Raw genomic sequence first — 24,293 nt, forward strand, 5'->3', positions numbered from 1 at the left:
ATTAAATAATCAAGTATACTTTTATCTTGATTATAAGTATGTCAGTACTACAGGTACGCGACCACTATTATTCAATTCCACACATGATATATAAATTTCATGCACTTTGATTATGTGTGGTATCTCGTCTTTTAGTTGTTTCCACTTTTTCTGGAAATATTTGAGTAGTAAATAATGTCATTGATTATTTAAAATCATTACATTCACTTCGGGGAATGACGTTGAACAAGTAGAACATTATTATAAATTTCTTAAAAATTTATTACTTGTTCATCCATAAAAAATATAAGAAATTATTCAACAATTTCTTTTACGATATTTCAAAGAATATATGAATGCAATTTTTGCATAGTCTCCAAGATGTATGCAAAATTTAATCTTTAACATATGTCAGATTCAATAATTTCCAACATTGCAAGTAATAACAATGTATAATAACATGACTAATACGAGGAATCTTTAAAAGTGATTGACTTCAATTCGTATCATTCTCTGCAGGGAATGATGAACAATAAATACTGCCTCATGTATTTAAATAACATTAGTCATGCTCATTGTTATTCTTATACTTTAATGTTTCAATGCAATTTTCTTAACATTCTTTTTGGGTATTCAAAACCCACTATAAAATTGCATCAATAATAATCATTTTTAATGATTCTTTAGTTGTATTCACATAAATACAATCATTTTTTTTCTTCGATAAATATAAAACATTTACTTCAGGAAATGTTTGTCAAAATCTATATCGATATTAGATTATTTTTCATTGTCCTCAAAGAATACAAGAACATATATATAAATATGTATTCATCTCTTTCATTATATATTCATCAACTATATAATGAATATTACGTTTGCATAATCTTCAGGATATATGCAAGATTTTATTGAGGACGCATAATCATCAGGATGTATGCAATATTTTATCGAGGATGCATAATCTTCAGGATATATGCAATATTTTATCGATGATGCATAATCTTCAGGATATATGCAATATTTTATCGATGATGCATAATCTTCAGGATATATGCAATATTTTATCGATGATGCATAATCTTCAGGATATATGCAATATTTTATCGATGATGCATAATCTTTAGGATATATGCAATATTTTATCGATGATGCATAATCTTTAGGATATATGCAATATTTTATCGATGATACATAATCTTCTAGATATATGTATAATTTATATAGATTTTCTCTATCATATCATAGGCACACATATATTGTAAATATTATGAATGATAAGACCATTATATATATGAAATCAATAACAAATATATAAAAATATATACATACATATATAATATATAGATATATAGATAAAAAGAAAAAGGAAACCAAATGATTCTTGAAATTGTTTCAGTCAGATGAGTATATATATAAATATATATTTAGTGTATCGTGACTTTGAAACAATTCAAGAACTTTAACAAAATGCTTACATTGGGTCTTAGGCAGAGATTTATGCTTGAAGCTTGGGCAGAGACTCGTGCTGATAACGTGTTATAAAATAATATAATATAATATAAAGTAGATGAGAAGAAAGAAGAAGAAGATGTAGAGAGAAAGAGAAAGTGAAGGAGAATTTCTGAGTTATTTATTCCAATGGGGTGAACCCCTATTTATACAAATACAAGAGTGAGATCTTAAGAAACTAAGAAAAAGGGAAACTAAGGAAAAGATGAATGTTGATTACAATTCATGGTAATGAATAAAAGATTTGGACATCCACATAATTATTAATATTTATAACAGTCGTCAATTTAAATTAATAATTTTAATATAAAACATCAAAACTATATAAATTTCCTTAATTTAGCAGCTACTTATTGATTCGAGCTAATTATTTACATACATTTTATTTTATCAAATTAATCTAACTTAAGTTTATAACAAAAATATTCAAACGTCCAATATTTTGGTACATATATTTTTTAAATTATTAAACACAATAAAAAATAATAATCTTATCCTAACAATTTATATAAGCTTAAATAATATGCTATAAAGACAAAACAAAAATAATAATTATGTTTTGTTGAGATGTACTTTTATTTCATAATTGAGAATGTTTATTTAAATATAAATGATACTTGATCATCTTTTAATTTCTTGGAAGACATTTTTAAATCTCTCTTTATTTTATTGAGATGAGATCATACACATTTTTCATAATATATTATATATTACATCTAAATTATAAATAATTTTTTTTTTTGCTGAAAAAAAATTAATTAAAATTCAATTAAAAAATAATCTTCTTCACTTAATCTCTAAATAGAGAAATTTTCTTTCATCACCTGTACATTTGTGTATCCAAAAAGCTTCTTTCTCTAAAGTTAGCTATAATTTGATGAAAAATATTTCATGTACAACAAATTATTATGTAAAAGTATCTAGAAAAATTATATTTATAAGAAAAATGACTTATAATAAGAAGTTGCTCATATCTCTTTATTATATTACATATATATATTATTTATATACAACTTAATAATAGGATGGTATATTAATATAGAGTTTTCATAATATTAATTAATATAATGCATAGTTCTATATTTATACTTTGTATACATATAATGACTTAGTAACTAATAGAGTGGTATTTAAATATGAGCTTTTCATATTCTTAAGAATGCAACCAATTTTAATGTACATTCTTCTTTTTGTTATTATTTCTTTTATAATTATTAAAAAATTAAAAAACCTAGAAATTAGAAACAATAGAAAGAAATAGTAGTTGCCATGTCAATCACACTTTTATATTTACCTTTATATGAATATATAGATATATAAGATATAAATATAAATAAATGAAAGATATAAATTAATATTTATTTCTTATTATTATAATTATATGGGTAATAATGTGCATAGATTTTATATTTGAGTTTTATTACATATTATTTTGTTTTAATAATTGGAATATATATAAGCAAATAACATATATAAAATATTCTATAAAAAAAATATTCAAACAACTGTTATATATTTTAATAATTATTTAAGCATTATATATGTAATTAATATATAAATATTAAAATCAAAACTTATTTTATAATAAATCACTTAGTATACTCTATTATACCTATTATCAATATATTAATTAAAAATACTACATACTTTTTATTTTAATTTATATTGTATTATAATTTCATTTTTCTTTTGGTAAGCAAGAATGATCATATCAAATAATATTAATTAATTAATAATAGATAATAAAACTAAAATAATTAGTATTATTATAAAATTCGGTTATTTTTGCATCTTTTAATTGGGTAGGTTAACTTTATTTTTTTAATTATTTAATTTTTCTCTTTTAATTAATTAATTATTATTTAATAAATCTTAAAAATTAGAATAATGTGAGATTAAAATTTAAAATAACCACAGAATAAATAAATTAGAAAGTAATAAGAAGATCATGCCACAGAAGTATATCAAATAAACTTTCATTCTATGTGAGGAGCTTATAACATTTTCCAGTAAGAAATTTGTTCATCATTTACCTGATAAACATCATTAACATGTATGATAAATGTGCTATTTAAGAAAGTAGAAAATTCATGAAGCTTTCAAAGATACTTCAGGATTGGTGCTAGTTCTCCTTAATTAGCATAGCAAAAACTTCTTTACATGAATACTTGTTGATTGACATAACCTACACGTAAAATTGATACAAATGTAAGTACATATGCTAATATATAAACATGTATATATATAAATAAATATATTTATACACTTAAAATATTACTTATAAGTTGCCTAACAAAGATTAGAGAAGAAACAATAGCACAAATCAAAATATATATTGCATAAAAGAGGACATATATACCTACATATATAGTGATAAAATACAATAAATAAAAGAGTTATGAATAAGTTGAAAGGTTGTAAAATTATGAATAAGTTGAAAGGTTGCAGTTAAATATTTATTATCACTAATTACATTAAAATAAGTTGAAAGGTGTAATTGAATATTTATTATCACGTTTTTATGAATACAAAATTAATAAAAATATAAATTTTTGAGAAAATAGAAAAGGTTAATGAAATAAAATGTAGAGTGCCACTTAACCTCTCTAATGCTTTCCTATATATAGATATAGATTAGTTTCCAACATTACAAACTTAAATTGATTTCAAAAAAAAAATTACAAACTTAAATACTAATTAAATACTAATAAATTTAATATCCAATCCAATACATCATATCCTTCCATTGAAAAATATTTATTGCACAGCTAAAATCTCAAATTAGCTTCAATAAAATGAAGACAATAAATATTATTTATTAGTCTACCATTAATTATAAATCCTCCTTAATTTAACACCTAAGACCATCTCCAATGGGAGATGTAAAATTTGTGCTATATTTGACACAAAAAGTAGTTTTATAGTAAATTTACTCCAAATTTTAGCTTTGTGCTCCAATGTACAATTGTAAAATTTTAATGTAAAATTTAATAGTAGAAATTACACTATATATGGAAAAATTACTTAGCATTAATGCTAAGGGGTTATGGTTTTTTTTTATTTTTTTACATTTATATAGGTTTTTTTATGCCATATTTTTGTAAAAAATGATAGAAATTCCATATTTATAAACAATAATAAGTTTTGCCAGAAAAGTCGCTGGCACCGGAAAAGTCACCGGCGTCAGAAAAGTCACCGTCGCCGGAAAAAGTCAATGGAAAAGTCACCAAAAATAGATGTCTCAAATATAAACAAAAATAAAACCGGTTCTATAACATAATGAATGAAAATAAATAACACAAAATAACTTAAACCGGTTATAATTGAAATATAACCGACTTTGTAACATAATGAATAAAAATAAATAAAACAAAATAACTCAAACTAATTATTATTAAATTAGAACCGGTTCTATAACAATGTTATAATGAATAAAAATAAATAACACAAAATAACTCAAATCGATTATAACTAAAATAGAACCGGTTATATAGACATAATGAATGAGTACTTTTGAGGTATATATGGTATGAGTGTAATTATTTGATGGGTTGGAGCATGTTGAATGGATGTTTTTGTTTGACCTTTTTTATTTAACTGGTTTTTGTGTGTAAATTTTTATCTTAGTTGCTTTACGGAACCAGTTTTTTTATCTTAAATTTTTAACTAGTTGATAAATATAACTACTTTTTTTTTTATATTATATTTGAGTTATTGTGTGTTATTATTTGTGTTTATTTATTTTGTTATGGAACTAATTCTTTTCATATTTATGCCTCAACATTTTTTAAAATTGATCTCTATTTTTTTTTTTTTTGAAAAAAATTATAATCGGTTTTATGAGGTATTATGTGTTATGATGTTTTTGATTGTAGAACTATTTTATTTTTAATTTATGTTTTAGTGTTTTAGGAACTGATTTCCCCTTTATTTTTTAATTGTAATCAGTTTGAATTATTGTGTGTTACTTGTTTGTATTCATTATGTTATATAACCGGTTCTATTTTAGTTATAATCAGTTCCGTGTTATTTGTGTTATTGGAGAGCTTTCTACCTGGTTATAGTCAGTTGAATCCTCTCCTTCATTCTCAAATTTCTGGTTGAATGGTTTGTTGTGTATTTGTAGAACCAATTCTTCTACAGTTATTTTGTATTTGCATTAGTTGTTCGAAAGAAGGATTTTCTACTGTATGCATAACAGAGGATCAGTTACTCCTGTATGTGTCTTTCTGAGCTCAGTGTAGAACATGAGGGAGCTGTCACTTAATAGCTTTATTGGTGTTGGTCCTGATAATATCTGGTAGGATATGTCTATGAATTTTCTGTTGCATTTTATCTCAGATTTTATCAGCTCAACTAAGTTTTCTAGTGAACAATTGGTTGGAATTAGTATTTCAGTCATTGTGTAGTCATCATAACTTATATTGTCTGTCCATTGGCCCCAATACTTGATCACACACATAATGTGTGACAGCCAGTAGTCCCGTGATCCGTAAGGGGAAATACCGGGTAAGCTGTACAATCCCACATCGCCCGGGGAAGGTCAAGTGGGATGATTCTGAGACTGTGTAGGTATGGGACTGCACAGTTGAAGAGAGCTTAAATGGATTGATTGGTACTACCTATATCAACAAGGTGCATCTTGTTTTTCGGTAGCCCATCACGAAAGAACTCCACAGTTAAGCGAGCTTGACTTGGGAGTAATTTTAGGATGGGTGACCTCCTGGGAAGTTTTCCCAGGAAGCATGCGAGTGAGGACAAAGCATGCTGGAAACACTCGTGTTGGTCTGTAGGGTCAGTCATCAATCCAGGAAGCAGCCAGAGTGACGTACTCGTGTATAAGAGCCATTCATTCCGTGGGTGTAAGGGCACAATGGAGGCTTGAAGCGGGGACGTTACAAATGGTATCAGAGCCTTGACCCAGCCGGAAGTGTGGTCGACGAGGACGTCGGACCCCGCAAGGGGGGGTGATTGTGACAGCCAGTAGTCCCGTGATCCGTAAGGGGAAATACCGGGTAAGCTGTACAATCCCACATTGCCTGGGGAAGGTCAAGTGGGATGATTCTGAGACTGTGTAGGTATGGGACTGCACAGTTGAAGAGAGCTTAAATGGATTGATTGGTACTACCTATATCAACAAGGTGCATCTTGTTTTTCGGTAGCCCATCACGAAAGAACTCCACAGTTAAGCGAGCTTGACTTGGGAGTAATTTTAGGATGGGTGACCTCCTGGGAAGTTTTCCCAGGAAGCATGCGAGTGAGGACAAAGCATGCTGGAAACACTCGTGTTGGTCTGTAGGGTCAGTCATCAATCCAGGAAGCAGCCAGAGTGACGTACTCGTGTATAAGAGCCATTCATTCCGTGGGTGTAAGGGCACAATGGAGGCTTGAAGCGGGGACGTTACATAATGTGTTTCATTCCTATTGTTGACCGAGGTTTTCGGCAACTAATAAAATATTATAAAGTTAGAGAGCTGTAAGAAAATTAGAGAAGGATTTTTACGTGGTTGGGGCGTTAATGAGCCTTAGTCCACGAGTCTTTGTTATTTATGGATGTCTTTAATACAGAGAATGTATTTGGGGAGTGTTTCACTCTTATAAATACAGAGAATGTTCTTGGTGAGTATTTACTCTGCTTGCTCATATGCAGCCCAAGATTCTCGATCCCATTTAATGAGCTTTGAGGGGGTATTTATAGTTTTTTGGTGGGGTGATCCCCAGAATTATCCTTACAAGTGTATCTGTAAGTATCCATAAAGTTGGGCATTCCCAATGAATATACCATGGGTAATGCATGGTCAAATCCCTAGGTGTTGTAGGGTTTTTATGTGGAATGTCCTTATTGTCTTTTGACTGATGTGACTCTTCACAGTGTAGCCGTCGCTAGACTTAAATGATCATTACTTTGTAGCTGCTGGTTGGAGGTTGTGCCGTCAGACTTTATTGCGTGTAGCAGTCCCAACACGCTTCCTTCCATGTGGCATTTAATGCGACTTGATTGCTCAGGAGAAACCTGACACCTCGCGGAGATGCCTTAGCGTTATTCGAGCTTCCGGGAGCATATGGGGTTCCATATGCCTTCTCCGGGAGCTACGTCCCGGACGCTGCCTTACGGCATAAAGTCTTAGCAAATATTGTAAATTGCTTGATCCACGTGTCCTTCCTGTGAGTTGGGACCCACTGAGGCGAGAGGTCTCGGTCCGTCAAGCCTATTGCGGTGAAGGCCTCCTTGAAGAGTAGGTTCACGGAACTTCCATTGTCAATTAAGACTCTGGCCACCACTTTATTTGCGATGGGGGTCTCTATGACCAATGGGTCATGATGAGGGAAGCGCACTGTCTTGGTGTCTTCTTCCGTGAACGTGATGGGTTGGTCCATCAGCCGGGGCCTTTGAGCTGGGAGTTGAGTAACCTCCCAAACCTCATTGTGTTTCACGGCCCTTGCGTATCGTTTGAGCTCCTTGCGAGTAGTTCCTCCGATATGGGGACCTCCGGAGATCATGGCTACCCTCCCGTTAGGTCTGGGCAGCAGACCGGGGATGTGCTGGGCGTCGCCCGCGGGAGCAGTTGGAGCTAACGCTCCTGCTGTACTTCCCGGTGTTCCCTGAGGCACACCCACGCCGCCGGCCGGATTAAGGTGAGGCAACCTATTTTTGATCCACTCATAGAGGTGGCCCAACCGGATTAGGTTTTCAATCTCGTCCTTGAGATTCTTGCATTCATTGGTGCTATGACCAATGTCGTTGTGGTACTCGCATCTTTTGCTCGGATCTCTCTGGGAGCTATCCTTGTACAACTGTTGTGGTTTCCGGTAGTGTGTATTTTGCCTAGTAGCAAAGTACACACGCTCTTGAGAGTCCGACAACTCCGTGTATTGAGTGTACTGGGGAGTGTACCCCCTTTTCTGGCGCTTCTCCCCCGTCCGGGTGCTGCCCTTGGAGGACCTTTTACTCCTCGAGCCCTGGGAAGGGCCTGCCAGGCTAGCAGCCGGAGCAGAGTGCGAAGTAGTTTGTGCATTCATTCCGGACGGGTTGCCGAAATGGGATGATGCTGGCGCCGAGGCCTGGCCCTGGCTATATCCGGGGGTAGCAGAGAATTGTATGCCACTTGTTTGCGGAGTTGCGGTTGGGGCAGTACCCGAGGGCGATACTCCGGGCATGTACCCTGTTATCCCGGTGGGATAGTATCCTCCATAAGCCACTATTTGGGCTTCTTCGAGGTTGATATATTTTTGGACTCTTTTCTGGAAATCCTGAAGGCTAGCAGCTCCTTCTAGCTGTAGTTCATTCCAAAGGGAGTCCCCGTACGGATGCCTGCTTGGAGAAGCGCAAGCTGTTGTCCGTCATCAACTTTCTTGGTTTTCGAGGCTTCCTCTTGGAACCTCTTTATATAATTCTTCAAGGTCTCGGTGGGCAGTTGCTTGATATTAGTCAAGGCACTGACCTCCAGGTTGACCTTTCTTGCGGCGACAAAGTGTCTCTGGAAGTTGGTCTGTAGCTTGTTCCAACAGCCCACGGATCCTGGTTCCAGCTTTTTGAACCATTCCTCCACGGACCCACTTAGAGTAAGTGGGAAGCACAGACATTTGGCGTCATTGCTGACTCTCATGACCGTCATGACACGGTTGAACCGTGATAAGTGGTCGCTATGATCGGAGTTCCCGGTATAAGCTGCCATTTCGGGCATCTTGAAGTTCTTAGGGAGTTCCGCCTCTAGGATGTGCTTAGCACATGGCTCCCGGTCCTCGCTATCTGAGTCGGAGTCGTCCCCTTTCTGTCTCCGGGAGACTCGGGCAATGTCTTTTCGAAGTGTGGCGAATTTTGCCATAATTCCTTCATTTAACGTACCCGTGGAGACCGCGAGTCCGTATCTTTTTTGGTCAAGGTGATCCCGGAGATCACCTTGGTTCCCATTGATTTGATTTCCGGATCAACGGGAGGACACCTCTGTCCTCTTCTTCCTCTACCCCGGGCTCTTGGTGCACGGAAACGCTTTTTCGGTCCTCTCGATCCTGAGGGCCAAAGCTCTCTTTTTGGGGCTTGCCCCTCTGCGGACCTTTCCCTTTCAGGAAATCTGAGCGGACCTTTCGCGGATCCTGCGCCTTTTTCTTTCGCCCCGAGGTAGAGGTAGGGTTTTTTGTGTGGTTCCCTTCAGCAGGGTACCTTATAGGGCTAGGCTCCATAGACTTCTGCCGTTGGGAACTAGGCGAGGACGTCTCTGGTTCCTTGCCCAGTCCAGCAGTCATTGCCTTGGGGTGCACGTGAATGCCAGCCGCCTCCATGGCTTTTTTGCATGGCCAGCATCACTTCTTGCATTTTCTGGTTTTGTGCTTTCTGAGCTTCGATCTTGGCTTCGTGATCGATAGCTTTTTGTCTGAGAAGCACCAACTCCGAGTAACTACCTTCGTCGTAGGCATACTCATCAAGGTTTCCCTCGTAGTCATCATCTGGAATTCCTTCTTCTTCCTCGGAACCCTCAGCTGCTCTTGAGGCTACATCTTCCTCATTTGGGTCTTGAGCATCTTTTAGAGGGCGAGGCTGACGAGTACTTCTAGTCTCCACCATGTTTGTGAAGTCAAGTGTTCGTTTACAGTAGCTTTCTTCAGCTCTCAATGAAAGTACCAAAATGTTGACCGAGGTTTTCGGCAACTAATAAAATATTATAAAGTTAGAGAGCTGTGAGAAAATAAGAGAAGGATTTTTACGTGGTTGGGGCGTTAATGAGCCTTAGTCCACAAGTCTTTGTTATTTATGGATGTCTTTAATAAAGAGAATGTATTTGGGGAGTGTTTCACTCTTATAAATACAGAGAATGTTCTTGGTGAGTATTTACTCTGCTTGCTCATATGCAGCCCAAGATTCTCGATCCCATTTAATGAGCTTTGAGGGGGTATTTATAGTGTTTTTGGTGGGGTGATCCCCAGAATTATCCTTACAAGTGTATTTGTAAGTATCCATAAAGTTGGGCATTCCCAATGAATATACCATGGGTAATGCATGGTCAAATCCCTAGGTGCTGTAGGGTTTTTATGTGGAATGTCCTTATTGTCTTTTGACTGATGTGACTCTTCACAGTGTAGCCGTCGCTAGACTTAAATGATCATTACTTTGTAGCTGCTGGTTGGAGGTTGTGCCGTCAGACTTTATTGCGTGTAGCAGTCCCAACACGCTTCCTCCCATGCGGCATTTAATGCGACTTGATTGCTCAGGAGAAACCTGACACCTCGCGGAGATGCCTTAGCGTTACTCGAGCTTCTGGGAGCATATGGGGTTCCATATGCCTTCTCCGGGAGCTACGTCCCGGACGCTGCCTTACGGCATAAAGTCTTAGCAAATATTGTAAATTGCTTGATCCACGTGTCCTTGTCTGGTTGGTCCACGTACATTGGACAAAATTAAGGGCAACACCTATATTTTAAAAGGAAAAGTAATATTAGAATTTCAGTATAAGTTGATCACTAGAACCTGTTTCTTTATATTGTCTTTATTTTTGTTACATTTCATTGTTTGAACTTGTTTTTAATTATTATTAGATTGTCAGAACCACTTTCTTTTGGTTGTAGTTGTTGTATTCAGAACTGATTTTGTTATTTATGTTGTTATTTTTTTAGAACTGGGTTTGTTTACTTGTTTGGTTATTTTTAACTAGTTATTTATTATTTTTTGTTTTATTATAACCAGTTTTGCTCTTATTTTTTATAATCGATTTCGTATTATTGTTATATATGGGAATCATAATTCTTTTAAGTCTATTTATAAGGTTGTGTTTAGTTTTTTTTTTATTTCATTTGTTAATTTGACATATTTCATTTTATTGATATTTTTAAAATATTTTTAAATATTCGTATTTATATGTTAAAATTTAAAAATTTGATTTCAATTTAATTTTTAGATGATATATATATTTACATATATCCTAGGTTAATAAATCCTTATGATCATAATTTTGATTGTTGATTGTATATACCTGATTTAATGAGTTTGAAGAATCGTCGTAGAAGTCATTGATTGTATATATTCTGTTTTGAGTTTTCTTTGTTTTCTAGATTGAAAGTTCTGATTTTTTGGCTAAGTAATACTGTATTGTTTGAGTTGCAGGTAATCGTTGCAAAAGAAGATGATCGACAGGAATAAACGAAGTCACCAAAATTGGGGAAGACGATCGACAATGGTGAATCTTCGTTAGAGGTTGTCGACAACAATCAATTGTGGAGAAATCACGAGAAAAGAAAATGAAATTTCCAGTTTTGAGATAAAATCGCTGAGAGAGAATCACATAAGGAGACTGCAATTTGGAAAATAATATGAGGAGAGAGATTTGAAGAGAGAATTTGAGTTAGTTTGGGAAAATTATGGAATTTTTTTAATATAATTTCATTTATATATATTTTGTTTTCCAACATTTTAATCATTAATTTTTTTTTGTTCCCATATTATTTTCAATTATTTATTTGTGTTATAACAAAATAAACTCACATCATTTTTTCCAAATATGAAAGTTCCCCTCATAATTTCTTAAGGCTGAGATGCAAAATAACCCTAAATTTGAAAACTAAGTAAATGTCATCTTTTTTTTAAAAAAAAAAATAAAAAAAATGACCAAATATAATAAATTAGCTAATAAAAATTATACAAATATATTTATTACATATTATTTTTTTAAAAAAATATATATAATAATTAAATTTAATTATATAATTTTTTTAGTAGTACATATTATTATATTGTAACAAAAACGAATAAATATATTAGATCATTAATTATATACAGTAGTATTTGATATATCGTATTACTAAAAAGTAATATACTGTAATAATAAAATTATATACCACAAAAAAATATAACAATACTAAATTAATACTCAAAAAATATATGTATATTATGTGAACAAAATTATATATACAACTATTGAAATATGTATAGATACCAAAAAAATTTATATATAATAAAATAAAAACTAAATATTATCTTAAATAAATAATATACTATAGAAAACAAAAATCATGTACCATACAACAAAATATATATGCCTACAATAATAAAATAAAATAATATAATATTATTATAAAAAATTATATATACCATATTAACAAAATTATATACAACCATAAAATGATTATATCATACTGACAAAATTGTATATTACCTTTAAAAATTAAACATGCATGATCTAAAATAAAATGATATACTATACAATAAAACTTATATACCATATAACAAAAAATATATACCTTACAATCGAAATATATATATAATAACAACACATAAAAATAAAAATATATAGGATACTAATAAAATTATATATTATGTCAACAAAAGTACAATAAAAAATAGAACTTAAATATTATTTGAAAAAATATTATACCGTATAACAAAAACTACATATATCATTCACCAAAACATATATACTATTAATAATAAAAAAATATATATTACTAGTATATATATCTGTATACACTAACCAAACTATATACCACAATTAAAATATATATATCATGATAATAAAATTATATGTCACTATTCTATATAATAAAATAGAAACTGATTAAATATTATTTAAAATAAATATATATCATACAATTAAAATATATAAAAATAATAATTAAATATATGTAGCATGCCAATAAAATTATATACGTACATTAAAATATTTGTATGATGCTAACAAAATTATATACCACTATTATACATAGTAAAATAAAAAATAAATATTATCTAAGAATAATAATATACTATACAACAAAATAAAAAGTGTACAACAAAATCTATATACCAACAATCCACAACAACTCATAAAAAATTAAAAAAATTGATAACTTTTAAATAAAAAAAGATTTTAACAAAACTAATATAAATATACCATAATCTTTAAGTAATTTGCTTCTAATTCTAAAAAAAATATAAAAAAAATTATTAATTTTTTTATGTGGCAAAAGACAATGTAAATAATAAATAATCTAAAAAATGATCATTTTGCTACAAATTTTAAAATGTGGACATTTACTAACATAGGTATATGATTGGGATAATCAAATACACAAAAATAACAAAAAAATTATAAAAATACGGTTTTACAGAATTTTAAACATTTTTACAAATTTTTTGATTTTATTTACAGAAAATACCAGCATTTTATGTTGTTTGTATTTATCTTAATTTATTGTTAATTTTTTGTTATCTGTATGTTATTTTTTGTTATTGTTTTGATGTTATTTTCATATTACTTTTATATAATTTTTTTGTTACTTTTATGAAAACTCGTAAAAATATATAAAAAAAAATCTTTAAATGTAAAAATATTGTAAAAAAATAAAATAAGGGATTATTTCACAAACATAACAAAAAAAAAAAATTACAAAAATACGGTTTCACGGAATTTTAAACATTTTTACGATTTTTTTGATTTTATTTACAAAAAATACGGTCTTTTTATGTTGTAATCTTGTTAATTTTTTGTTATATGTATGTTATTTTTTGTTGTTATTTTAATGTTACTTTTATGTAGTTTTCTTGTTGATTCTATATTGTTTTTGTATTAGTTTTTTGAAAACCGTCGAAATGTAAAAAAATATTCTTTTAACGTAAAAATGTAAATATTTTACCAAAAAAAAAAAAAATTAGTATCTTATTAATTATTCCAAAAAAAATAATGTATTATGTGATTATTTCAAGGGAAACTTATAAAAATACTGTTCTTTTACCAAATGTTTTCAAAAATACTGGGACACGGCAAACTTTACATTTTTACTGTCCAAACCCATTTTTATTTCTTTTATACTGCTCAGGCCCAATATATTTACTTTTATACTGTAAACAGTAACAAAACACAAACTGCACCTGTCCTTCGTGGTTAGGGACAGACAAATCAACACTGGAATCATAGAAACACCAGAAAAAAACCATAAAATTTGGCAAAGAGAAAAAATTACTAAATCAACAATAAATTACTGTTTTGTAGTGTTATTTTACTGTTGTTTTAATATGAAAAAAAAGGCCACATAAATGAAATATTGTAAAACATGACAGGACATGGAATCTATACCAGTTCTCATAAAGAGCAATGGACAATGGGAAAAAGAACATAATTATTTCAAGAGAATGTGACAATCCTATAAAAAAACATAAGAAAACACTACTAAAACAACACAAAAAAAAAATAAAGAACATAAAAAACAAGCATAAAAAAACTCTGGAATGGTAGTATTCTGATCGGGTGTACTTGGATTCCCAATCCTATAAAAAAACATAAGAAAACACTACTAAAACAACACAAAAAAAATAAAGAACATAAAAAACAAGCGTAAAAAAACTCTGGAATGGTAGTATTCCAATCGGGTGTACTTGGATTCCCAATCCTATAAAAAAACATAAGAAAACACTACTAAAACAAAACTAAAACAACAAAAAAAAAAAATAAAGAACATAAAAAACAAGCATAAAAAAACATTAAAACTTAAATAATGAAATGACAAACCTCAACAACCCTTTTCCTAAGAGTTAACAAAATAAAACCAAAACAAGACACAAAGTCAAACAAACAGAAAACTATAAAATAGGACTAAACAAAAAAAAACATGCTAAAAAAAAAAAGGAAATATAATCAACTTGAAAAAAACCCTAAAACAACACAAGATCAATAGAAAAAAACCTTATCAGATTTGGGAGACTTTGGAACTTTGGCTCAAACTCAAAATCAGAGTCGGAGTTCTCCAACACAGATTGAGGGTATTTTTGATTTAGTGTTCTTTGAAGTACCAGAACCTATATTTGCAAGAACAGATCTAAAAAATTAAAATAAAAAAACCACTCTTTTATTTCCCCCTAAAAGTGTGACTAAAAATTAGAAAAACTAAAAAAATGAGAAGAATATGAAGAAGAAGAACTGAACAAGAAATAAAATAAAAAATTTATATGTTAATGGAGAGAGTAAGAGAACTTAAGAAGGAAGATAGTTAGAAAAAAGATGATAAGTGTATGGATTTTGAAAAAAAAAAAAACAAAAGAAAGAGACCCATGAAGAAGAAGAAGAACAGAAGAGGAGCAATTACTATTACATGACACCTTAGATGAGTCCACCCATCTTCTAAAAAGAACAAGTACTTCATGTTGTTCTTGTTCTGCAAAAATTTTAGAAGGAAAGGTGTTTGATAAAATATTTGTAGATATTTGGGATAGGAGCTGGTGTGTTGTCACTTTCATGGAGTGTGGCTCACTTTCATCAAAAAGTAAAATGAAGACACGTTTTGACTCAAATCTTTATCATCTTTAATTTTAATGTAATAAAAATAAAAATAAATATGTAAAAGAAGGTTTGTTCAACTTTTATCATTATTTTTAATAAATAAATAAAAAAACTGCCACAAAATTAATCACATCATAATTTTTACACTCATTAAAATAATAAAAAGTAATACAAATAATGCATGGGATAATAAACTTGAAAAAGAAAGTTTGTTCAGCTTTAATCAATCTAATCATAACTTTTACACTCATTAAAATAATAAAAATGAATATAAATAATCTATAGTGTGACATGTATCAGTTAAAATGGAATAACAAATTGGTTTAGCAAAAAGTTAAGATACAGTAAAAATGTAATAAATAACGTTCAACAGTAAAAATGAAATAAAAGTAGAAAAGACAGTACCAAGCGTAAATTTCCCTTATTTCAATTTAGTGATAACCCAATATTAGAAGCCCAAGCCCAAGGTCAATATCAGAACTTGAAGCCTATACTTGAAGCCAAGCCATAGTCAGCTTAAGTTCATTACTTCACCCAGCCTCTCTCTCTCTCTCTCTCTCTTACTTCTGTGACTAACTCATCACCGGTGCCCTAACCTCCTTCACTGCTGAACGGAGAGAACGAATACCGTTTGCCTTCATTACCACCTGCGCTTCACTCATTGCTACTCACAGGTACCGGCTTTCATCTATTTTTAACTTCTCTCCGTTTCTGTTTGCTTCTATGGTTGTGTACTGTAGTTTCATTTATGTTCTCTGATCAGTGTTAAAGCAATTAAATCAACCTTCTGATAAATGGCTTAGAAGAAGAGCATGTGTTATTGGTTTTGAAATATGCTAGTATATTGATTTGATTCTGTTATGGTGTAATCCGGATTAAGTTCTCCACTTGAAACATGTAGTTTCATTATGCAGCCCTAAATGCAGAGAAACGATTGAAACTTTATCTGGTTGTTTGATTTTTCTCAAGTGATTCTCTCTGTTCGGATATGATTGAGCTATTATCCATTTATTTATTTTTTCTTTTTTTTTTAATGGTGTCAGGTTTGTCATAATTAATTTATCATGTTTAGTTCTAAGATTTAGAAATTGTGTATAAATATGTTGTAATTATCATACGAGATTTTGTTCTCATTCTTTTTCCATTTGAAAGTTTGAAACAAAAGAAAATTTCATATTTTTGTAATTTTGATTCTATGGGATTACACCTACAAAAAAAAAAAAATATCTGCTTCTTTCATGCGAACTACATGGTATTTGTTCCTCGTTTGCATCCTTGATCACTCTAGATATGACATGACTAATAAGTTCGTCAATGGATATTATTGTGGGGATTTTTTTTTCTTTTAGTACTGTGTTTAAGTAGGATAATTCCGTATATGGGGCTCTGAGAAATAAAAGTATTGGTTTTGACGAAGTGTTTGGTGACATTGAGAAACTTCTCTCCAAATAAAATCTAATCTATGGTGTTTCTAAGCAATTTGACTTGGAATTATTCTCATAGTGACAAATAAGCTACCTTTGCATGCAATGTGGAGCAATGTTGTGTTGTTGTTGATTGGATAGATAATTTGTAGTTGCTTAAAATTTTATTCGGCATTTTAATAGAAGCATAAAAGGCAATGCTTATTGAATTAATTTCTAAGTAATGACCTGTTCCGAGAAGTTTGAACCAAACATGCTTTTAGCATTTTATTTTTTGAAAACTGTTTATAGAAACATTAGCCAAATACCATTTTGTGAACAAAATTATTTTCTATTCTCATTTCTGAGAGCAGAAAACATTGCATGCCTAATTCATTTTCACTCGTGTGTGTTAAAGATTTTTGTCTCAGTCCTATGGATCCATCGATTCTCAATAGCGAAGCTGCTGCCCCCAGAAAGGTTTGTGTGATACCCTGACCACCTTTGTCTCATTTCAATTCTTCCTATGATCATTGGTGTACTGAAAATCTGCTTTGATTGCTGCAGAGGAGATTCATACCAAAAGCACCCCCTCGCCGGGTACCAAAACCTGAAGTTAAAACGTAATTGTCTCATGTGCTGAAGTATCTACATGCTACCCATGTATAGCTAACGTTTTATTATATCTTGTCTCTACCTTATTGTCTAACTGCAGCGAAGTAGTCGAGGACTCTGATGCTGACCAGGCTAGGGATTTGTTGAGACGTTTCAATGTACTACTAATTACTTGATCTCTCATTCCGAATTCTTTTGAATGTTCGAATGTGAGTTACGGTTCTCTTGCTCTACACTGTTTATGTTAGCATTATGATGTTTCTTCCTCCTTTGCATCTCTTGCAGGAAAATTCAACCAGGGCAAGGCCTAAAGTTGAAAAGAAAGGTAGTTGTTCTTACCTATCATGCTTGTCATCTCCCTCCTTTTTTCAAATTTTATTGACAAAGTTTTACTTCTTTAATTTACAGTGACAGCTTCGCGAATTGCATTTGGTTATGGTGGTGCATCAACTACCATTAAATCATATGGTGCTCCTAGGGGTGGTAGTAATAGTCATCAAGGTTCAGCTTCCAGTGGTGTGCAATTCATTGTTGCAGCTTTTCTTATTTGCAGTATATGTGATTTTTTCTGATGTCTAACGCTGAAAATCATTTTTAAACAGGTGGGGCATTTCCGCCGGGTAATATAGAGGAGAAAGAGTACAAAGAGCCATGGGTATGTATATCACCATTGATAGTTTGTAGTTTTCTGTTCTGAACTATCTGTATCTCTCATCTTTTTATGAGAATTTTGACACTGGTTTCTTTGGATGCTATTGCAGGACTACTACAGCTATTACCCTGCAACTCTTCCTTTGAGGAGGCCGTATTCTGGAAATCCCGGTAGGTTCTAGTATTGCAGTTTTCTTAGTTATTGAGTTGAAATCATTGTCCTATTATGCTCAGGCTTTTTTTTTTCTTTTTCCCTCTACTGTATTTAGCGGTATCTAACTTCTTGGTATTACTTTAGAATTTCTTGATGAGGAGGAATTTGGGGAAGATCCTGAAACTATTCACTATGAAGAAAGATTAGAAAGATCAGCAATGGAACTTGGTCTAATGGTTGGTGGTGATACCTTGACATTGATCAAATGTTCCGTGTAAAATAGTCAGATTTACTTTTGATGTTTTCTTTATAGGAGGAGAATCCAGAAACTAGTATGCTCTTTCTTCAGTTGCCACCAACTATGCCTCTGATGAAACAATTAGTTACCAATGATGGCCAACCAGTAAACGAAAGCTCACGGGCACCTATGGCTGCGAACACTGTCAAGAAGTGTTGTGCATTGAACGAGATACCTGCAGGCTTGGTGGGTAAATTGCTTGTATACAGAAGTGGTGCCATCAAGCTAAAGATTGGTGATACTCTTTATGATGTGAGTAGAGTTTTCAACTAAATCCAATCAACCAAAACCACAAGGATTATATACGCATCATCATTATTGTTATCTGCTTAACTTAAATTTCCTAAGCTAATTTAAGGTCAATATGAATTTTTTTAATTATTAAATGCAGGTCTCCTCAGGTATGGATTGTGTGTTTTCTCAGGATGTTGTGGCTATCAATCACGCGGAGAAGCACTGCTGCATTGTTGGGGAGCTCAACAAGCGAGCCGTTGTAACCCCTGACATAAAATCCATTTTAGATAGTATAGAAGATTTGTGATTGTTGTTGATCATTTCCAACACAATTTTGATTTATAGATGATTTATTCATAAGTTTTCTTTTAAATGAAAAATATAGGAATTCAAATAACTTGAGCTTTCATTTCGTTTGAAAGAGAGAATATAGATGAGAGATTCCAATGTAAAGCCCAAATGGTTTTCATTCAAAATGTATTTGCTGGTCAAATTTATTCCATTATTTATGTCCTTTTTAGTAAATTTCAAAATTTTTAGCAAAATCTTAATACTTGATTGCATATCATTCTCTACTATCATGCTTTGGCAATTTCACATACGCATTTGTGATTCACAAACTTCACTATTTCCATTATTAATTAAGCCTTGCAAACTGACTACAAACTTAGAGCTGGTGTAACTTAACATGGGCTCCTTGTTGTGGTTGAAGAGTCCATTGCAGTCTTTGCTGCTAACATAGCAAAATGCTGTCCATTGTAGGTCTTTGGCCCCCTTCCAAACGGGAAGAATGCTACATGGTGGTCTTTACCCGCCTTTGAAATTCCTCCAAAAAATTTTTTAGGATTGAATTCTTCTGCATCATCAGTCCAGATCATAATGGAAGAGAAACGTATGTAGGTTTACATCCACCCTACCCCGGCTGGAATGGTGATGTCCTCTATTTTTGTTTTCTTGTAAGCATGTCGATATTGAGCAGCAATCACTGGTGGTTTTAATCTTAATACTTCACTCACTGTCATTCTTTTTTTTTTTTTTTTGCGCATTGTGAACTGATTAAAATGCCTCGTATATATAGCTTTTGAAATTTAAAAAGAAAACAATGCTGAGTTGAATACTCATAATTTTGAGGTGGCTTGTAGCCAGAGCCGGTCCTGAGTTGAAATGGGCCATAGGTAAAAATAAATGGGAAACTTACAAAAATACTACTTTTTACCAAATGTTTTCAAAAATACTGGGACACGGCAAACTTTACATTTTTACTGTTCAAGCCCATTAACGGCACCTCTCCTTCGTGGTTGGGGACGAACAAGTCAACACCAGAATCATAGAAACACCAGGAAAAAACTATAAAATCTGGCAAAGAAAAAATTACTAAATCAACAACAAATTACTGTTTTGTAGTGTTATTTTACTGTTGTTTTAATATGAAAAAAATTCCATGTAAATGAAATATTGTGAAAAATGACAAGACATGGAATCTATACCAGTTCTCATAAAGAGCAATGGACAATGGAAAAAATAACATAATTATTTCAAGAGAATGTGACAATGCTCGAAAACAACACAACAATACTCGAAAACAACACAGCAACAACAGAATCATACACATTGGAACACCAATTAGAAGAAGGAGGAGAATCAAAAACAAGAGAATTTGAAAACGACAAATTCGACATAGTTGACTATGCGAAGCTGGTTGCTGAAAAAAATGGTAGAAAAACTTGAAAACAACAGTAAAAAACTAGATCCAGAAATCGACATCAACAACGCGAAGCTAATAACAGACAAACACCACCCAGACATACAAAGACAAGAAAACACTGAAGAAAGGTTAAAGCTACTACGCAATCAAAAACAACTTCCAATACAGTTTTTGAAAACATATTTAATTGGGTTTCGGTAAGAATTTTTTTAATATCTTCAATAACAGAGTAATAACTCTGGAATGGTAGTATTTCGATCGGGTGTACTTGGATTTTAAATCCTATAAAAAAACATAAGAAAACACTACTAAAACAACACAAAAAAAATAAACATAAAAACAAGCATAAAAAAACTCTAGAATGGTAGTATTCCGATCGGGTGTACTTGGATTCTCAATCCTATAAAAAAACATAAGAAAACATGTTAGGATATTTTTAGCCTAAGTTTCGGGTCACATTTTATAGTTGTTTTTCTTCTTTATTATTATTTTTGGAATAGAATTACGCTTGTTTTCTTTGATTTCAGGTTTCTACACTTGGAATGTATAAATTGGACAAATTTCGGAAAACAGTGATCTATAAAATAGAGGAAATTTTGAAAGAGAAAAAAAGCTAAAATTTCAAGCCTAAATTCGACTTTATTCTAATCAAATTTTGGATAAAGTCAAAACATAAAAGTTTTAGATCTCTTTTTTTTCCTTTCCAACGCATCTTGAATCAGCTCATTTGGAGTTCTTATGAGAAAGTTATGCTAATTTTACTGAAAGAGGTCAAAGTAGAAAAAATTGGGTCCAGTGGCCGCGGCGAGACCACTTTTGGCCGCGGCGGGGGACTACAGAAAGCCCGTTTTTTCACTTTTCTACAGCCGCCGCGGCGAGGATATTGCCCGCCGCGGCGCCGACTTCGTACAGGTCAAGGATAACTTCGTCTTTTCTCGTTTTTGGGCTGAAAAACTCTATTTAAAGGAAAGAGGGTCGCAAATTAAAAAGGGGAGACCATATGGAACCCTAAAAACACAAGAAGAAGGCTCTTGGAGCGAGCATGGGCGATCTGCAACAATCCTCCATCTAGTTTCTTTCTCTTCTCTTGATTTTTTTATGTTTTTATTTGTGTTTAGTTTAATTATGGATTCGATTATGAGCTAAACTCTCTATTTAGGGATTTGATGGATATTGACTGAGATTATTCTATGGATTAATGTTATTTGATTGTTCTTTCTTCCTATATTATTGTGATTTATTCATATTTGTGTTTATTTCATGTTTAAGCTTGATCACCTTTTGCATGCTCTATGATCTCAATACAAAATCTAAAAAGTGAGTATTGAGAATGCTCTAAATGAATAGACATAGGTTTTGATGTGAAACGAGAGTATTCACATAGCTTATGTGACTTTTAGATTATTGCTTAATGCAAATTGTATGTTGTTCTATCTCAGAGATGCAGTAGTTGGCATACAATTTAGGACCTTTATTAGGGCTGCACATTTGGACCCGCACACCCGAAAAACCCGAACACCCGCCCCGACCCGCTGCCAAAAAAACCGACCATCGGAAAACCCGTATAGTCGGGTCGGGTTGAAGCCCGAAAAACCTAAATCGGGTTTCGGGTTCGGGTGTGGATAAGCAGTTTATTTTTGGTCGGGTTGTAACCCGTAACCCGAAATTTTTATTTTTTTTTTTAAAAAAAATTAATATTAATGATACTTAATTATTCATATTCAAAAAAAAAAAAAAAGACTATTCATTACTAAGTCTAAAAATTATTGGTTAGTTTAAATATTCATTAATGAAGTTGTTGTAAATTTAATATGATTTATTTTTTTTAAACAGATTCCAGAAAAACAATTACCAATAATTTATTCTTTTGTTGGAAGTACACCAAAATTAATTAATACATATATAAAGGGTGAATTTGAAAAGAGCCAACTACATATATATGGCTAATGGCTATGCATGAGAATCATGAGATTAATATACACGTTTGGTCAATCGAAGAGCCACGGTTGCAGCCGACAAAAGACATCATACACGTACACATAACATTAATACTAAAACATAACTTATATATACATAAAGTCAATCAAAAAATTGAAACAGTGCCCTTTATGTGATAATAATTATTCTTTTGGGGAAAGTAAGCTTAAGACTTTGTACGTATTATTGCAATAAGTCTGACTCACCTCACAGCTCACACGACTTCTCACTCTCTCAATTCATACAGTTTCATTTCATATATTAATACTGATATATATATATATTATTATTAATTATAAAAAAAAAAAGGCCCAACTAACGTTGAAAATAAAAAAAAATGGTATTTTTAAAAATTAAATTTTATTGCAGCCCATAAATTAAACATTCGGGCTTAGCCAATAAGACCCGAACCCGACCATACCCAACCCGAAAAACCCGACCCGAAACCCGGCGCACCCGTACACCCGTAAATCGGGTTCGGTTGTGAATTTCCAAGACCCGAAGCCCGAAAACCCGAACCCGAAACCCCGAAAACCCGAAAACCCGACCCGTGTGCAGCCCTAACCTTTATGATCTGAAAAGAGTTTAGGTTAATTTATAATCTGTCATCACATAGGAGGAAGAAGAATGGTTAATTAGTGTTAATAATTGGGTAATCAAAGCAATTGAAATCATATCCCTAATTTCACATCCATTGTTAAACCTTTTATTTGTTTGTTTTATTTAATTTTGCTTAGGTTATTTTGTTCAAAGTTTATTTATTCGATTGCCAAATAGAAACAAGAATTCAATTGATTGGTACTTAACTGCAGTCCTCGTGGGAACGATCTCACTTACCTGAGTATTACTTGTTAAAACGATACGTATACTTGCGTGTTGGATTTATCACAACAAAACACTACTAAAACAAAACTAAAACAACACAAAAAAAAAAAATAATAAAGAACATAAAAAACAAGCATAAAAAAATATTAAAACTAAAATAATGAAATGACACACCTCAACAACCCTTTTTCCAATTATGTCTTCAAACAGATCAGTTGATTGAACAATCTTCACTTAGTATTTACCTTTCCCTAAGAGTTAACAAAATAAAACCAAAATAACAACAAAACACAGAGTCAAACAAAACAAAAAACTATAAAATAGGACTAACAAAAAAAAAACATGCAAAAAAAAAAGAGAAATAGGAAACATAATCAACTTGAAAAAAAACCCTAAAACAACACAAGATCAATAGAAAAAAACCTTATCAGATTTGGGAGACTTTGGAACTTTGGCTCAAACTCAAAATCAGAGTCGGAGTTCTCCAACACAGATTGCGGGTATTTTGATTTAGTGTTCTTTGAAGTACCAGAACGTAGTTTTCTTTTAGCAGGAACTGTGAAAGTATGGCTAGGAGGATTATCTTTCAAACTCTTCTTGTCCATTGATGCTCGGGTTTTATTTTTCTGAGGTTGTTTTGGGGACTTTTTGGCAACAGGGGAGGAAGATCGGTTAATAACCATTGTTACTGAGGAAAAAC

At 32.0% G+C, this 24,293-nt stretch overlaps 1 protein-coding gene across 3 annotated transcripts; it reads left to right on the forward strand.

Annotated features, from left to right (window-relative positions):
- The first annotated feature begins 16,228 nt into the window (after window positions 1–16,228).
- LOC115711552 (DNA-directed RNA polymerase III subunit rpc4) lies at window positions 16,229–19,611 on the forward strand. Of its 3 annotated transcripts, none has more exons than XM_061112020.1 (11): window positions 16,229–16,405; window positions 17,553–17,614; window positions 17,702–17,757; window positions 17,850–17,907; window positions 18,035–18,074; window positions 18,158–18,265; window positions 18,352–18,404; window positions 18,511–18,571; window positions 18,699–18,790; window positions 18,868–19,104; window positions 19,277–19,611. In XM_061112020.1, exons 2-11 carry the CDS (start codon window positions 17,570–17,572, stop codon window positions 19,391–19,393), a joined length of 867 nt encoding a protein of 288 aa, XP_060968003.1. In that variant the 5' UTR covers window positions 16,229–16,405; window positions 17,553–17,569; the 3' UTR covers window positions 19,394–19,611. The 3 variants fall into 3 exon arrangements, with proteins under 3 accessions (XP_060968003.1, XP_030495764.2, XP_030495763.2); XM_030639904.2 differs by having other exon boundaries at window positions 16,233–16,405; window positions 18,158–18,250; window positions 19,244–19,611; XM_030639903.2 differs by having other exon boundaries at window positions 16,234–16,405; window positions 19,244–19,611.
- The last annotated feature ends 4,682 nt before the right edge of the window (window positions 19,612–24,293 follow it).

This window comes from Cannabis sativa, chromosome 3 (genome assembly GCF_029168945.1).
Source record: "Cannabis sativa cultivar Pink pepper isolate KNU-18-1 chromosome 3, ASM2916894v1, whole genome shotgun sequence".
In the NCBI taxonomy this organism is placed as follows: domain Eukaryota; kingdom Viridiplantae; phylum Streptophyta; class Magnoliopsida; order Rosales; family Cannabaceae; genus Cannabis; species Cannabis sativa.

Excerpts from the sequence above, each read along its gene's own strand:
- LOC115711552 (XM_030639903.2), top strand. The coding sequence starts at position 17,570 with ATGGATCCATCGATTCTCAATAGCGAAGCTGCTGCCCCCAGAAAG. Across the intron at positions 18,266-18,351 it reads TCAAGGTTCAGCTTCCAGTG|GTGGGGCATTTCCGCCGGGT; the intron begins GTGTGCAATTCA and ends ATTTTTAAACAG. Across the intron at positions 19,105-19,243 it reads TTGGTGATACTCTTTATGAT|GTCTCCTCAGGTATGGATTG; the intron begins GTGAGTAGAGTT and ends TATTAAATGCAG.